Below are 15,639 nucleotides of genomic sequence, written 5' to 3'. Positions count from 1 at the left end.
TGTTAGGCGTTAGAGGGTGAGCGCCTAATAGCTTATTACACCCCTGTAGGGAGAGCGGCCTCCGGAGAGCTGCAAATTACAATCCGGCTCCAATTAAAAAATAAAAGCAAGGAACAGAGGGACGGGGACGCAGGGCAGCGACACACATTCCTCTGTATTTCACTTTCACACTCACTCTGTATACTCGTCTAACCTCTCTGCCCTCACTCCGACTCCAGCACTCAGCTATTTCTGCATGCTGCACTGCAAAAATAGTCAGTTTTTAACATATAGAGAGATGTTTCTTACCGTTTTGATCTATGAATATTACTTTTTATTAATGTGTTAAGGTTGATTGAATCATATAAATATGGCTGGTATACAGCCAGTTCATTTACAGTTTTACATAGATGCAATATTTCTTAAATATTTGTTTATGTTTTTTATGAAGCTGGTTGCATTTGATATTAAAGATGTGTAGGATGAGAGTTTTAAAAGGCGCAAAAGCATTATGGGCATGTCCAAAATCACTCTTGCAATTTTAAGGACAGAAGAATATGGATTGTGCCCCAGCGCATGGTCTAACAGGGTTGTGCTTATTCTCTTAATAAGTTATGGGTTTGTTTTGAGAATAAATCGATCAGAGCCTCATCTCCCATTTCTTTTAAGAGTCAGTTGCATTATGGGGCATTTACTAGTGTAAAAACTGGTCAACAGATCATTTGCAGAGAGAAGATAAAGAACAAACCTCCTCCATTCGGCCTTTTTAATTTTTTCTTTCGCTTTTTATCGTGGATAAGGAAACGGTATTATCCTACATATTTAGTTTCGTTTGTTAAGTGTAAAGATTTGTTTCAAAACTATTTCTAAATTCAGCTGTAACTTTCCAGCAAACGAATAAATACACAATAATAACAAAGCGTGGTCAAAAAACTGTGTTATGTCCAAGTGTGCTCCATATGGTCCAAAACTTGATAGGTGGACAAATCTAAGCTTGTTTTAAGAAAACAAATACAAATATGCATATAATAAATACTACTACTAATAATGTTATACAAAAGCAAGGTGTCATGAATAGACTGAAAAAGCCCCCCGTTATGAAGAAGGCATGGAGGCAGTGTTTATTATACTTATGTAGAAAGTAATCATTTTTGTAATATTTTAATCCTTTAATTATTTTTTTATCTGTAAGATATTTACATATTGCTGTACTTCCCGTGCTATACATCCTGTTAAGCAATGTGTACGCGTTTAAGGCGCATAACTAATGCTGCGCTGAACTGTAGACCTGCTTCAAAATAGCAGTGTGCCAACAATGCGCCTTAACACATCTCTTCTCTAGACCGGAACATCCATAAGTTCACAAAGTGGCGCAAATGCATTTGCTATTTAAACAACGTGACGGAATATGGGAAAATTTGGGTTGCGCTGGTCTGAAAATAGCAACGCGTCACTGCAAACAAAGGTCTTTCGCCTTATTGCGCCGGGTGTATGATAAGGCCCCAAATCTTTTAACTGCAAAATAAAATAATTTTTATTTTACTATTTAATCGCCTTCACGATGTTTCAAACATGTTTAAGTTTTTTCTTCTTTTTCAGTTGAAGACAAAAGAAGATTTTGAAGAATGATGGAAAACTAACCATTGCCTTCCATAGAAGTAAAAACAAATACTATGGCAGCCATTGGCTATCAGTTTCCAACATTCTTCAGAATATCCTCTTTGTTTTTCAAAAGAAGAAAGAAACTCTAACCAGGTTTGAAACAAGTAAAGAGAGAGTAAAGGATAACAATATTTTTTCATTTTTGAGTGAACTATCCCATCAACTTTTCCCAGTTATGACTATACGTATATCAATGGCACTAGTATTTTAAAGTTTAGAAGCAAAAGACTAGTGACATTTGAAGTTTTCTTATTAAATGAGCATTTTTCCCTTCTGATAGTATGTTTGTTAAGCTTTTTTTACTTTAAAGACACATTTAAAATAACTCATTCATTACTATAAAAGTAAAATTATTGATCCTACACACAGGAAATAAAGGCTCATTTTAGAAGTAAATGTCAGATGGCACATCAATTCATAATTGTACTTTGGGCTGCATGATCAACTGTACAGGAGCATAAAGGAGATCACATAATGCCCATTTCCCCCCGAGGCTAAAGATCTTTCGCCCCACTGCAACACAGCAACAAGTGCCCTCCACCTCCTCCTCCTCTGGATAGATGGATGCAGGTGTGGGATCTGCTTTGTTGATCATAATCCTCTGTTCGGAAGAGCTTCTGAGTGTGTCTGACTCCACCCACTGACCCCCACCCTTAGCTAGAGTGCTGACCGTTTCCTGGCCAAACTCATATGATCCGACAGGCGTAAAAATAATGATGGACAACCTTAGGCATTGCTGACCCGCCCCGACTCGCCCCTCGATTCGCCTGCTCCACATGAGAGGTAACGCAACCACTTAACTGAGGCCCCGTAGATACACACACCTACGGCACACACACACACACTTCACTGCTTCCCACTGAGTGCGGTTTTCTCTTTTCTTGTCCATCAGGAGGGGGCCCTTTTACACTTAAACTTCAAAATACACACTCTGAAAACTATAAAAACAGCTCAGTTGTGAGCAAATCTCCTTTGTGATGCTGTTTACCATGAGGATATGGACACTGGTGAGAGTTCATCTTTAAAATTAATCACAGTTGTTTTAGCTCCAGCTGTAACTGATGTTCTCCAACATTTCCTTTTGTTTCATTTCTCAGTTTGAGATGTATGTAATAAAAGTGTCATAAAGTTATACAAGTCAAGAACTTATACTATGGAATATATTACAGTTTTGACCTCATGTCTCATGATCACACTAGGAAATGTAACTATTTTATGTAATGTTGATAATTCGTATAAGGGCCAATCTTCAACGACGGGCCCTTTTAGCCTTTTGAAGTTGAGTAAAAAAACTTTACGTTTTAAAATTAACGTAGCATAGCCTCATAAGTCTAAACGATTTGTCTAGTTTTAAAATGTGTAAGAGGACAAGCTTAGATAAGAAGAGAAACATTTTTTTTCCATCGTTAACTGAACAAATGTCAATCCCACCACATCTCAATATACAGCTTTTATTTCAAAATGAAATAAGTTATGGCAGTCAAACATTATCTAAGATCATATTTGTGTCTAGTTTAACCAATCTTTCCACAATATTTACTAATTGTACATTTGTCAATTAAATAAATTAGTCCCTTAGGACCAAATGCTGAATTGTACACCGGCCACACTCTAAAATTCAATATTCATTCATTAATTAATTAATTCATTCATTCATTCATTTTCTTGTCGGCTTAGTCCCTCTATCAATCCAGGGTCGCCACAACAGAATGAACCGCCAACTTATCCAGCAAGTTTCTACGCAGCGGATGCCCTTCCAGTTGCAACTTATCCCTGGGAAACATCCACACACATTCACACACACACACACTCATACACTACTGACAATTTAGCCCACCCAATTCACCTGTACCACATGTCTTTGGACTGTGGGGGAAACCGGAGCACCCGGAGGAAACCCACGCGAATGCAGGGAGAACATGCAAACTCCACACAGAAACGCCAACTGAGCCGAGGCTTGAACCAGCGACCCTGGATTAATAAAGGAACTAGGCCGACAAGAAAATGAATGAATGAATAAAATGTGATTTTCATTGTTGAAGTTTAAAACTCTGGGTGTGCGACAAGGTGAACACAGTGATTTTGAAACCAAAAGGAGGTTGGATAATATGAAAAAAATATAATAGAAAGGTAGTAATTTTTTTTAAAGTAAGTTTTATTGTTTGACAAAGAAAGAGGAATTTGACCAAAATTATATATATTTTTGAATATATGATCAAAGGACATAAAACTGCCGGTAGTTGAGGAATTACCCATTAAGTCATATGATTTCAATCATATGCAAATATGCAATTTTTAAAAGGAGGTATGTTGTTAAACCTCACCCCTAAACCTACCCCTTTTCGGAGGATGAGCAAGTTGCACTAAAATGTATAAATGAGATTGTAGAAATCAATTAGCCACTAAATGTTGCTGTTAGATTACTTTTGGATTTTATATTTCAAATTGTGGCTTTGTATCTCGAAGTGTGACACTACTGTATATATGAGCAATGTCACACGAGTAGCAGTAAGATATGGCTGTATATCGGCACTGGTGAGAGGCGTGCATTGGCTTGAGGCCCCGTTTACACTAATGCGTTTTAGTTTGAAAACGCATAAGTTTTGCTACGGTTACGCCAACCGTCCACACTACGCCGGAGTTCTCGAGCGCCGAAAACGGAGCGTTTCGAAAACGCTGGAGAGGCCGTTTTCATTTTGAAACGCTGCTGCTCCGTCTCAGTGTGGATGATGGAAAACGGAGACATCTGAAAACGGAGGCGGGGCTGCAGACGTTCGCCTCTCTGATTGGGGCTTTCCTGAATATTAAGTAGCCTAACACACAGTTCAGTCCTGAATCTTCTCCGTGTAAGTTCAGACTTCGCAAGTTTGATCAAGGCTGCAGTCTCTTCTTCTCAGTTTGATATGGAAAAGCAGACTATACCGAGGACACGGGTAAATCTTCAAAGGGAACAGTGTACTTTATAACTTCATTCACATCACCCTGGCTTCGTTGTTTCACTTTCTCAACAATAAAATGTAAACATGATTTAAGGAACTGCCTATTTTCATTTTAATATTAGCAACTTAGACAGCAGAAATGTTGAGGCGCCGTGCTGTATAAGATGAGCGTCATCTTCACTGTCTGGATATTTATAACAAAACGGAGCCGATAACAACTGTCTCCTTTCAATTTCAGTGAAAATACGAAACATCCCCTCTCTTTTGCTGAATATCAGTTTTAAGAATCGATAATGGCCTATTTAAAAGTATAACATACAATAAGTTTATACATTATAGGAAATAAAGGCAAGCGATAAGTCAATATACAGAATGTACGTGGTTACATTAATCATTAACTTATCTTTGCGCTCAGCCAAAACACGTTACCTGAGAACAAGTAATATATTCCAATGCCCAAAGTCAGGGAATATGTCGTTAGATAAAGACAACAAGATGAATGAAATATCCCGTTTAATAAATATAGTGAGATTAGATCCAGCGGGAGATGCTTGATGAGAAGTCCGACTAGCAGAGCTCTCATCTGGGTACATGGGCTGCAGCGCTTGCCCGAGAGCGTCTGTGTGGTCACGTGATGTGCGTTTTCAGCGTTTTGGTGTGGACGGAGAGCAGTTCAGAAACGCTGGGTAAAACGCGAGTGTGGACGCGGATCGTTTTCATTCTAAAACGCCGTTTTAAAACTAAAACGTACTAGTGTAAACGGGGCCTGAGGCCACAGGCCAAGTGCCTTAGTGCCGCCCACCAGTGCTGATATACAGTCATATCACACTGCTACAAGTTCTCGACTAAAAAAAAAAACTCAATAGTACATTGTTGTCCAACAGCAGCAATATTTGTCAAACTGTAGAGTGTTCTCTGCTTGTTGCTGTATGTGTAAAAGTAATTAGCCTCCTTTGAATTTTTTTTATTTTTTATATTTCACAAATGCTGTTTAACAGAGCAAGGAAATTTTCACAGTATGTCTGATAATATTTTTTTTTCTTCTGGAGAAAGTCTGATTTGTTTTATTTTTGACTAGAATAAAGCAGTTTTTTCAATAAAAATAAATGTTTAAGGTCAAAATTATTAACCCCTTTAAGCTATATATTTTTAAATAGTCTACAAAACAAATCATCATTATACAATAACTTGAATAATTAATCTAATCTGCCTAAATAACCTAATTAACCTAGTTAAGCATTTAAATGTCACATTAAGCTGTATAGAATTGTCTTGAAAAATAGCTATTAAAATATTATTTACTGTCATCATGGCAAAGATAAAATAAATCAGTTATTAAAAAATCCGTTATTAGAACTATTATGTTTAGAAATCTGTTGAAAAAATCTTCTCTCCATTAAACAGAAATTTGGGAAAAAATAAACAGGGGGGCTGATAATTCAGGAGGTTTTATAAATCTGACTTCAACTGAATCTTCATCCCTGAAATGACACATGATGTGCTGTTGCTAATTAGCTATATATCAAAATCGTAACAGCCAAATATCAATCATAGATTATGTTCACTAGGGTAGCATGGAGCCTTAGTGCTTAGCAAGAAGATTGTTGGTTCGAGTAAAGGCTGAGCCAGTTCTGTGTGAAGTTTGCATATTCTCCACGTGTTTGTGTGGTTTTTTTCTGGGTGCTCAGATTTCCTACACAGTCCAAAGACATACAGCCTAAATGACTTTAGATTGGCCGTGTGTGTGTGTGTGTGTGTGTGTGTGTGAATGCAAGAGTGTATGGGTGTTTCCCAGTGCTGGGTTGCGTCCAAAAGGCCATCCACTTAATAAAGCATTTACTGGATAAGTTGACGGTTCATTCTGCTGTGGTGACCCCTGATAAATAAGGAACTAAGCCAAAGGAAAATGACTGAATGATATTCACCAGCATTGCTTTTTGTTTAATTTCCAATGCAATGTCACAGCAGTTTGTAACTTTTTAAATTTAGTGGCTCCTTCTATGAATTTGTATGATCTAATTCGTAGAATTTAGTACAATTTGCTCATCACCCAATGAGGGTTGGGCTTAGGGGTGGGGTTGGGTGCCACGCCTCCTTTTTAAAATCGTACATTTTCGTATATCTGACCAAAACTAAACAAAACTGACAAAAAGGAAAATACTAACGTTTCCTCGTGAGATCAGACTGTTAATTCCTCAATTTGAGCTATTTCATAAAAGTGTTGTAAAAGCTTTATAACTTTATTTCTTTCAGTTTAAACTTAAGTCTTTTAATATTACTGTTATATTTCAAATTGTGACTTTTTATCCTTCAGTGTAACTTGAGGTATTGTATTGTATATCCTTTATTTGGTATTACGACTTTTTTTTGTAATTTTTATATATCTTCAATCTTCATCTATGAAATGACACACTGTGTGCTACTGTTATTTAAATATATAATATGTATTTTAAATTAAAATCATTAAAGCCAAATATATATCATAACCGATGATCACCAACATTGCTCTATTTAATCTTTTTATTTGAGATATTCAATGTTAGGGCAAGGCAGTGGCGCAGTAGGTAGTGGTGTCGCCTCACAGCAAGAAGGTCGCTGGGTCGGTGGTTCGAACCTCGGCTCAGTTGGCGTTTCTGTGTAAAGTTTGCATGTTCTCCCTGCCTTTGTGTGGGTTTCCTCCAGGTGCTCCCCCACACTTGTCTTTGTTTCCCCCACAGTCCAAAGACATGCAGTACAGGTAAATTGGGTAGGCTAAATTGTCCATAGTGTATAAGTGTGTGTGTGAAGTGTGTGTGGATGTCTCCCAGAGATGGGTTGCGGTATATAACCAAATGGTTATATAATATAATATTATAATATATAACATATATATGTATATATATATATATATATATATATATTTCTCAGAGATGGGTTGCAGCTGGAAGGGCATCCGCTGTGTAAAAACTTGCTGGTTAAGTTGGCGGTTCATTCCGCTGTGGCGACCCAGGATTAATAACAGGACTAAGCTGACAAGAAAATGAATGAATGAATATTCAATGTTATAAATAGTAAAAGTTTTAGAACTCACAACTTGTAGTAATTTATTTTATTTCACTTTATTATTTCTTATCGTGCAGGCTGACAATATATCTTATAATTATATTTTTCATCACCCATTGTATTATTTCACCACTGACTTTTTGTTTGAGATATTTAGCATCATAATAATTATTTTCTTTTCGCTTAAAATGGCTTTAGTGACCCCAGTAACCTGGTTCTGCACTTGAATTCTGAGTGTGTTTTGGTGGAAGCATGAGAAAAGTTGATAGTGTATGAAGGTTTGTCTCAGATCCAGACAGTGTGTGTTAGAGGAGAGCTGAGGTGGGCTGTTTCTCTCAGCTTAGCACTAGGAAAGCGATGTAATACTTTAATTACAGTCCTTAATCATTCACTCTAAAGCCCTCATATTTCTCACCTCCCAGACGTGTAGCAGCTCGTTTACAGCAGACTAGAGAAACACTGCAACTCAGCACACACACATACACACTTATACATGTATCTTCATCAGAAGTGCATAGACAAGAACATGTCAGATGATCGTTCATAAGCAGTTAACAGAAAATGGTAATATGAGGTAAACAAATATAGAAAAGCTTCTGAAACTTTATGTACAGTACATCTGTCATTTATCATTTTAACTTTTTAGCTTGTCTTCATTTGTTTATATATAGAGTCAAATTATTATTATTATCCACATAATTTCAATTAAGAAACAAAATGTAATCTTAAATAATGTAACATGCTAAATGTGTGTTTGTGTATACATCGATGAACCATTACATTAAGAAAAATGGTTTGAAATCCCTTTAACTTAATGAGTTTTACAGCGCTGTTTAGTTTACTTAAATACAGTAAGTTCACAGTACTCATATATGTATTAATTTATTATTATAAATTAGTTTTTGAACCTTTTCATGGTGGTGGTGTTTGAGTGCCTGATTGATCCAAAGAGCTTTGTTGCTGGGTGCTAAATACTCCTCGTAGAGCCTCCATGGCAAAAAGCTCCAAGGTGACAGAGCAGACTAAGGCCCAATCCCATTTCTATTTTTGTACCCCTACCCCTTCACATTGGACGTTGAAACAGAGTTTGAAGGGGAAGGGCTTCAAAATTTACCCCTAAGAAATGGGACACCACTACAGCACCTGCACACGTCATCATACAGTGCATCCGGAGAGTATTCATAGTGCTTCACTTTTTCCACATTTTTTTATGTTATAGCCTTATTCCAAAATGGATTAAATTCATTCAATTTCCTCAACATTCTGCACACAATACCTCAAAATGACAAAATGAAAAAAGATTTTTTGAAATTTTTGCAAATTTATTACAAATAAAGACCTTGATAAAATCCCTGATAAAATCACATGCACATAAGTATTCACAGCCTTTGCTCAGTACTTTGTTGATGTAGCTTTGTCAGCAATTACAGCCTCAAGTCTTTTTAAATATGATGCCACAAGCTAGGCACACCTGTCTTTGGGAATTTTTGCCCATTCCTCTTTGCCGTACCTCTTAAGCTCTATCAGGTTGGATAAGAAGTGACAGTGTACAGCCATTTTCAGATCTCTCCAGAGATGTTCAATAGGATTTAGGTCTAGGCTCTGGCTGGGCCACTCAAGGACATTCAGTTGTTGTGAAGCCACTCCATTGATATTTTGGTGGTGTGCTTTGGGTCATTGTCCTGCTGGAAGATGAACCGTCGCCCCAGTCTGAGGTCAAGAGCACTCTGAAGCAGGTTTTGATTCAGGACGTCTCTTTACATTGCTACATTTATCTTTTCCTCTATCCTGACTAGTCTTCAAGTTCCTGCTGCTGAAAAACATCCCCACAGCATGATGCAGCCACCACTATAGGCATGGTAATAGCCTAGTGATGAGCGGTGCCTGGTTTTCTACAAATGTAACACCTGGCATTCCATACAAAGAGTTAAATTTTAGTCTCAGACCAGAATATTTTGTTTCCCATGCCTTTTGGAAATTCCAGGCAGGCTGCTATGTGCCATTTACTAAAGAGTGGTTTCCGTCTAGCCACTCTATCATACAGGCCTGATTGGTGGATTGCTGCACAGATGGTTGTCCTTCTATAAGGTTCTCCTTTCTCCTCAGAAGAATGCTGGAGCTCAGTGACCATCGGGTTATTGATCACCTCCCTGACTATTCCAGTTGTGTTATTTTTTGGTATTTATCTTCAGGAAGTCACTGAAGGCATATATTATGTTATTGTAATGATCTAATGTGGCAATTAGATCTTAACTGTTCTGTGCATTTACACCATGGCCATATTTATCTATGTACAGTAAACACACAAAAAAACGACATTAACATTATAGCAGACACTGTAGAAAGCTCATTCCCAGCCACTAGACTTTTCTGACAGGGTATTCCAGTGTCATCGAGTGTCAGAATTTTGTGGGACTGCTACACAGGAGTTATTATTATGGATTAAAGATTTTTAATAAAGAAATTTAGTAGTTTTTATTTAAGCGTTTTTCATGAAGCATGTTTTTCACACAAATGATGATTTGACAAAACTTACTAATTTGTAGATCTTCTTACTTCCGGGTGCAACTATGCGGCCGTTGTAACTGGTGAATTCTGGGAAATTTTCTTACCCCTTGGTTTCGAGTATGGTGCTGAAAAATCTCATCTAGAATGGGTATCTACTCTTTCCCCTTAGCCCTATGCCTTGAAGCTAAAGTGAATTGGGACATCCCTACCCCTTCAAGTGAACACACAAAACAAGGAGTAGGAGTAAAGGGAAGGGCTAAGGGGTAGAATTGGGATTGGGCCTAAGTGTGGTTCAATAACCCTTTATCAATCAGTGGGGACCCACCCTGGAGCCAGGCCTGGGGTTTGGGCTTGTATGTGATTGCCTGGTGGCCAGTTTTATCCCACGGAGTTCGGCCGTATATTGTTTCCTGGAGTTGCCTATAGTGAGTGGCAGTGGGCTGGTGTGGACTTTCTTATACAGTAGCTACCCAACTTAGTCGTTATTGTCTCAAAATTTTTTCCCCATAAGCAAGAGGGTTGCAGATTGGTAAATTACTTTGTAATTGTTTCAAAAGATCTTTGACAAGTTGTCTTGGACACTTAACAAGTCTAAAGAGGTAAAGAGAGAGGCAGAGCTGTCAGCTAATCAGTGGTGAGTGGTGAGTAGGGTCTGCTGGTAGAGGAGAAGGCCAGACAGATTTGGCAGACCCAAGTATATTGTGAGGGTCCTCTGGGAATGTCTGGGTGAACCACATGTCAGAGGGATTTTCAACTCTCACCTCCGGAAGAACTTGACCAGATCATGAGAGAGGCTAGAGACATTCAGACAGAGTGGTCCATGCTTTCTAACACCATTGTTGACACAGCTGTGGTTTTGTTGTGTTGACAATCCATGAACCCGTTGGTGGACAATTGATGTAAGGGATGCCATCAAGCTGAAGAAGGAGTTCTAGCAGGTTTGGTTGCCTTGTGGGACTCCAGGGGCAGCTGATGATCACCGACAGGCTAAGGCCCCGTTTACACTAATGCGTTTTAGTTTGAAAACGCATAAGTTTTGCTACGGTTACGCCATCCGTCCACACTACGCCGGAGTTCTCGAGCGCCGAAAACGGAGCATTTCGAAAACGCTGGAGAGGCCGTTTTCATTCTGAAACGCTGCTGCTCCGTCTCAGTGTGGATGATGGAAAACGGAGACATCTGAAAATGGAGGCGGGGCTGCAGACATTCGCCTCTCTGATTGGGGCTTTTCCTGAATATTAAGTAGCCTACACACACAGTTTAGTCCTGCATTCTCTCCTTGTAAATTCAGACTTCGCAAGTTTGATCAAGACTGCAGTCTCTTCTTCTCAGTTTGATATGGACAACAGACTATACCGAGGACACGGGTAAATCTTTAATGGGAACAGTGTACTTTATAACTTCATTCACATCACCCTGGCTACGTTGTTTCACTTTCTCAACAATAAAATGTAAACATGATTTAAGGAACTGCCTATTTTCATTTTAATATTAGCAACTTAGACAGCAGAAATGTTGAGGCGTCGTGCTGCATGAGCGTCATCTTCACTGTGTGGATATTTATAACAAAACGGAGCCGATAACAACTGCCTCCTTTCAATTTCAGTGAAAATACGAAACATACCCTCTCTTTTGCTGAATATCAGTTTTAATAATGGATAATGGCCATTATAAAAGTATAACATACAATAAGTTTATACATTATAGGAAATAAAGGCAAGCGATTAGTCAATATACAGAATAGGCTACGTGGTTACATTAATCATTAACTTATCTTTGCGCTCAGCCAAAACACGTTACCTGAGAACAAGTAATAGATTCCAATGACCAAAGTCAGGGAATATGTCGTTAGATAAAGACAACAAGATGAATGAAATATCCCGTTTAATAAATATAGTGAGATTAGATCCAGCGGGAGATGCTTGATGAGAAGTCCGACTAGCAGAGCTCTCATCTGGACAGATGGGCTGCAGCGCTTGCCCGAGAGTGTCTGTGTGGTCACGTGATGTGCGTTTTCAGCGTTTTGGTGTGGATGGAGAGCAGTTCAGGAACGCTGGGTAAAACGCGAGTGTGGACGAGGATCGTTTTCATTCTAAAACGCCGTTTTAAAACTAAAACGCACTAGTGTAAACGGGGCCTAAGTGTGCTGTAGGCTAGGCAGTTGTGGAAGCAAAAACATGGACCTACAAAGAGTTTGGTGCGTCCATGGAAGAAAACTGCCAGTTAGCCTCAAAGTGATCTTGGCAAACCATCCATTGCCTAAGGAGGGTGAAGCAGTTCTACACCAGCACTATTTGTCGTGAAAGGGGGGAGCTGTTGACATTGACTGGGGATGTTATTGGACAATGAAAAGAATACTTTGAGGATCTCTTCAAACCCACTGACACAACTTCTTTTGAGGAAGCAGAGATCGTAGATGCAGGGGTTGACCTATCCATCACCCAAGCTGAAATCATTGAGGTCGTTTGCAAGCTCTGTAGTGGGGGAGCAGATGGGGTGGATGAGATCCACTCTGTTTATCTCAGATCTCTGGATCAGGCACATACACACATAGGGCTCAACCTGTGCAATGCACATGCCCTTTTTAGTCTTGGATAGAAAATGCCCTTCCAAAATGATCAAAAGTTCCCCCGCGACGTGACACATCCTCCGCCTCGCCCTTCAGTAGGCGCACGACAACACTGCTCTTGAGTGCCCTCCCTTCCCCGCTTTACAGTACGCGCGCGACAACACAGCTGATCAGAACACGCGCTACAACACCGCTCTTCAGTACGCCAAAGCGAAAAGCAAATCCAAAGCCATGGTGCTCATCTGGAAAAAGGTGGCTAGCCACCTCCAGGTTGGAGGAGAGTCCTTGCCCCAGATGGAGGAGTTTAAGTATCTAGGGATTGGTGCAGCAGCAGCAATAGTAATGCATTCAATTTACCAGTTTGTTGTAGTAAAGACAAAAAAAAAAAAAAAAAAAACTGAGGAAAAGTTCTTGTTTTAATGGTCAAAATGTTCCTACTCTCACCTATTTTCTTTGGGTCATGAACAAAAGGACAAGGTCTCGAATACACTTAGCCAAAATGAGTTTCCTTTACAGGATGCCAGGATGCACCCTTAGAGATCACCTAGAAGGAGTTTGAAGTCGTTGCTTCTCCCCATTGAGAGAAGCCAGTTGAGGTGGCTCAAGCATCTCATTCAGATGTTTCGGAAAGGCAGGAGGGACTATGTCTCTCAGGTTGCTTGGAAAAGCCTTGGGATTCCCTCATGACCTGGTCCCTGATTAGTGGCAGACAATGCATGTGTAGAGTTTAAATGGCTTAAGGTTTAATCAAATTGTTTGAGTTATCTTAACCTGGGCTTTATAGTATATCTCGATGCTAGATCAACGAGTACACCTGCCAACTGTACAGTGTGGTATATATATACCATTCATGAACTGGCATTTCAATCAAAAGATTGTTCTTTGTTTAAATAGGAAAGGTACTGATTTTTATAAAGGACAAGTTGTGATGGCATGGTGCTTTAAAAAATAAAATTTTGAAAACTGACTACTGTAGTGATTATGTGCAAAAAGTGGTGCTTAGATGGCCATTTTCTAGTCCTGTTTCATCTGCAGTTTAGTATGCAGTGCATTGAAGCCAGAGGGGAATGAAGAGTGTTGAGCTTTCTTCACAGTAACCGCAGGGCCACAGAGCAACAAATCAAAATTTTGTATCAAAATAAACGCATGTGTAGCCAATCACCTAGCTGGATCCTCATGCTAACTGTACACCATTGCCTATTTTACACCGGTGTGCCCAGAGTCTCTAAGATTGTCCTATTGATGTTTAGAAGAAAGTGGTCTGGTTTTAAATAAAAACCACGATTCTTGGTGTATCATCAATGGTTGGGTATAGAAAAGGATTTGGGTCAGCAATTTTCAGGTACAAGACAAATGTGTATCTGAAATGAATCTTACCCGGAGCCATGTATTTCAGATTTCACAAAAATGTAGGTTGTAGGCAGTGGTTCTCAATCCTGGTCCATTGTAGCATATTTTTATGTTTCTCTTACTGCTTCAGAGTATTGTTCCATTGATACGTGCCCTGAGAAGTGGACATTGAATTAATCAATCAATTGAATTAATTGAAATAACTGCAAACAGTAATGCCGTGCAAATCATTTAGTTTTATTTATTTATTTTTTAAAAATTTTTTATTAAGTCAAACTCAATAAATTTGAGCATGCAGGGGGTAAAAAGCAGGGTAAAAATACATGGTAAACATCAGGAGAGGTGTTTTTTTCTGGATTGCTTTTTAAAATTGTCGATTGGGTTTAGGAAAGGGGATGGGTGGGGAGATTAGTGCTTTTGAAAACACACTGTAAAAAATCCAACTTGCAAATTGCTAACTCAAATCAAAATTGTAAGTTGGGTGGACATATTTTGAGCTCAGTGTTGAGTTTACTTTTGAAAATGAGTTAACTGAAGGTTTAAAACTGGTTTGTTCAATGAAAGTAAATACTTAAGTTGAGCAGACTTTACATTTTGAGTTCTTCACTGGATCATCTACTTCCCGTCTTTGCACATGCTCAGTCTGTCTTCGGGTGCCATTTTGCACGAGGTGTCCTCTCACCAGCAGCAGCTGCCATCTCCTGATTCAGGTAAGCTTTGTTTCAGCTTTATTATCAAAATTAATCTAAATAGCGTGCAAATCTAAAGTAAAATGTTATGTTATGTTCCCAAAAAACTAAGTTACATCGTGTGAAGATCATTTCTGACAAGCTCGGGCTAACAAGCTAGCCACCTGTGAAGTTTGCTTCATTTGAAGGACTGTTTAACGTTAATTTGCTTCTTAAACTGGAGGGAAATGTAGTGAAATATTGTTGTTGCAAACAGACATATCTGAGCGGCCGGCCACCACTGTATTGTTAACCCTGTTGTGTCTGTATTAAAACAGCAATGCGATAACATTAAAACCACTTCAAAATAATATTTAGCATACCATTTAAAATATACAGTCACTAGTAGTGTATTCCAGGAGCTTGTGGTTTTTATGATTATTTATTTGGCATACATTAACCATTTATGAGTTAAGTAACATGTATGTATGTATTATTTAAATCTTCTCTTTTTATGTTTGCAATATTTATTTTATATTGAGCTTTTTAAAAACATCAGTTTAATTTATGAAAACAATTTGACCTGCAATGTTACATTTTTATTTACTTTTTTATAGGTTTGGAATGCAGTGTAAGTTTTGCAAATTTTTAAACAGTAGCTGAGAAGTTACACTACAGACTACATCGCTATCAAGGACCATCCTGGCAGCAGCTTTGTTTGTTCGCAGACTGCTTCTGTACTTTAAAGACTGTAGGTGCATTAAAATCACATTTGACATTAGCACATTAACAGTCTGCTGCAGTTACTGACTATTTGATTTTTTTAACCTCCTGTATAGCTGATGTCCGAAAACAGTGGCCTGCATGTTTTTGGGAGTTTAGGCAAGTTTGCATTTGAGATTATTTATTTCAAAATGTATAA

The 15,639-nt window shown here is 38.6% G+C and overlaps 1 protein-coding gene and 1 long non-coding RNA gene across 4 annotated transcripts in view; both read left to right on the top strand.

Moving 5' to 3' along the window:
* LOC147834145 (uncharacterized) overlaps positions 1-15,639 on the top strand; it is a 762,525-nt gene that overhangs the window by 260,793 nt on the left and 486,093 nt on the right. The window lies entirely within an intron of this gene.
* The window catches only part of pimr47 (Pim proto-oncogene, serine/threonine kinase, related 47), a 149,615-nt gene that overhangs the window by 57,894 nt on the left and 76,082 nt on the right, over positions 1-15,639 (top strand). Inside the window, exons 8-9 of one of the 3 annotated variants that reach the window (XM_087279088.1) lie at positions 2,135-2,424; positions 2,534-3,123. The exons of the other annotated variants lie outside the window; for them this stretch is intronic. Of the exons in view, the coding sequence (XP_087135214.1) occupies positions 2,135-2,139 (5 nt within the window). The 3' untranslated portion in view covers positions 2,140-2,424; positions 2,534-3,123. Of the gene's footprint in view, positions 1-2,134; positions 2,425-2,533; positions 3,124-15,639 lie in introns of those variants that run through there. 3 annotated transcript variants of the gene reach the window in all.

Source organism: Danio rerio, chromosome 13 (assembly GCF_052040795.2).
Source record: "Danio rerio strain M-AB ecotype USA chromosome 13, GRCz13ab, whole genome shotgun sequence".
NCBI lineage: Eukaryota > Metazoa > Chordata > Actinopteri > Cypriniformes > Danionidae > Danio > Danio rerio.
This window is presented reverse-complemented; position numbering and strand designations above follow the sequence as displayed.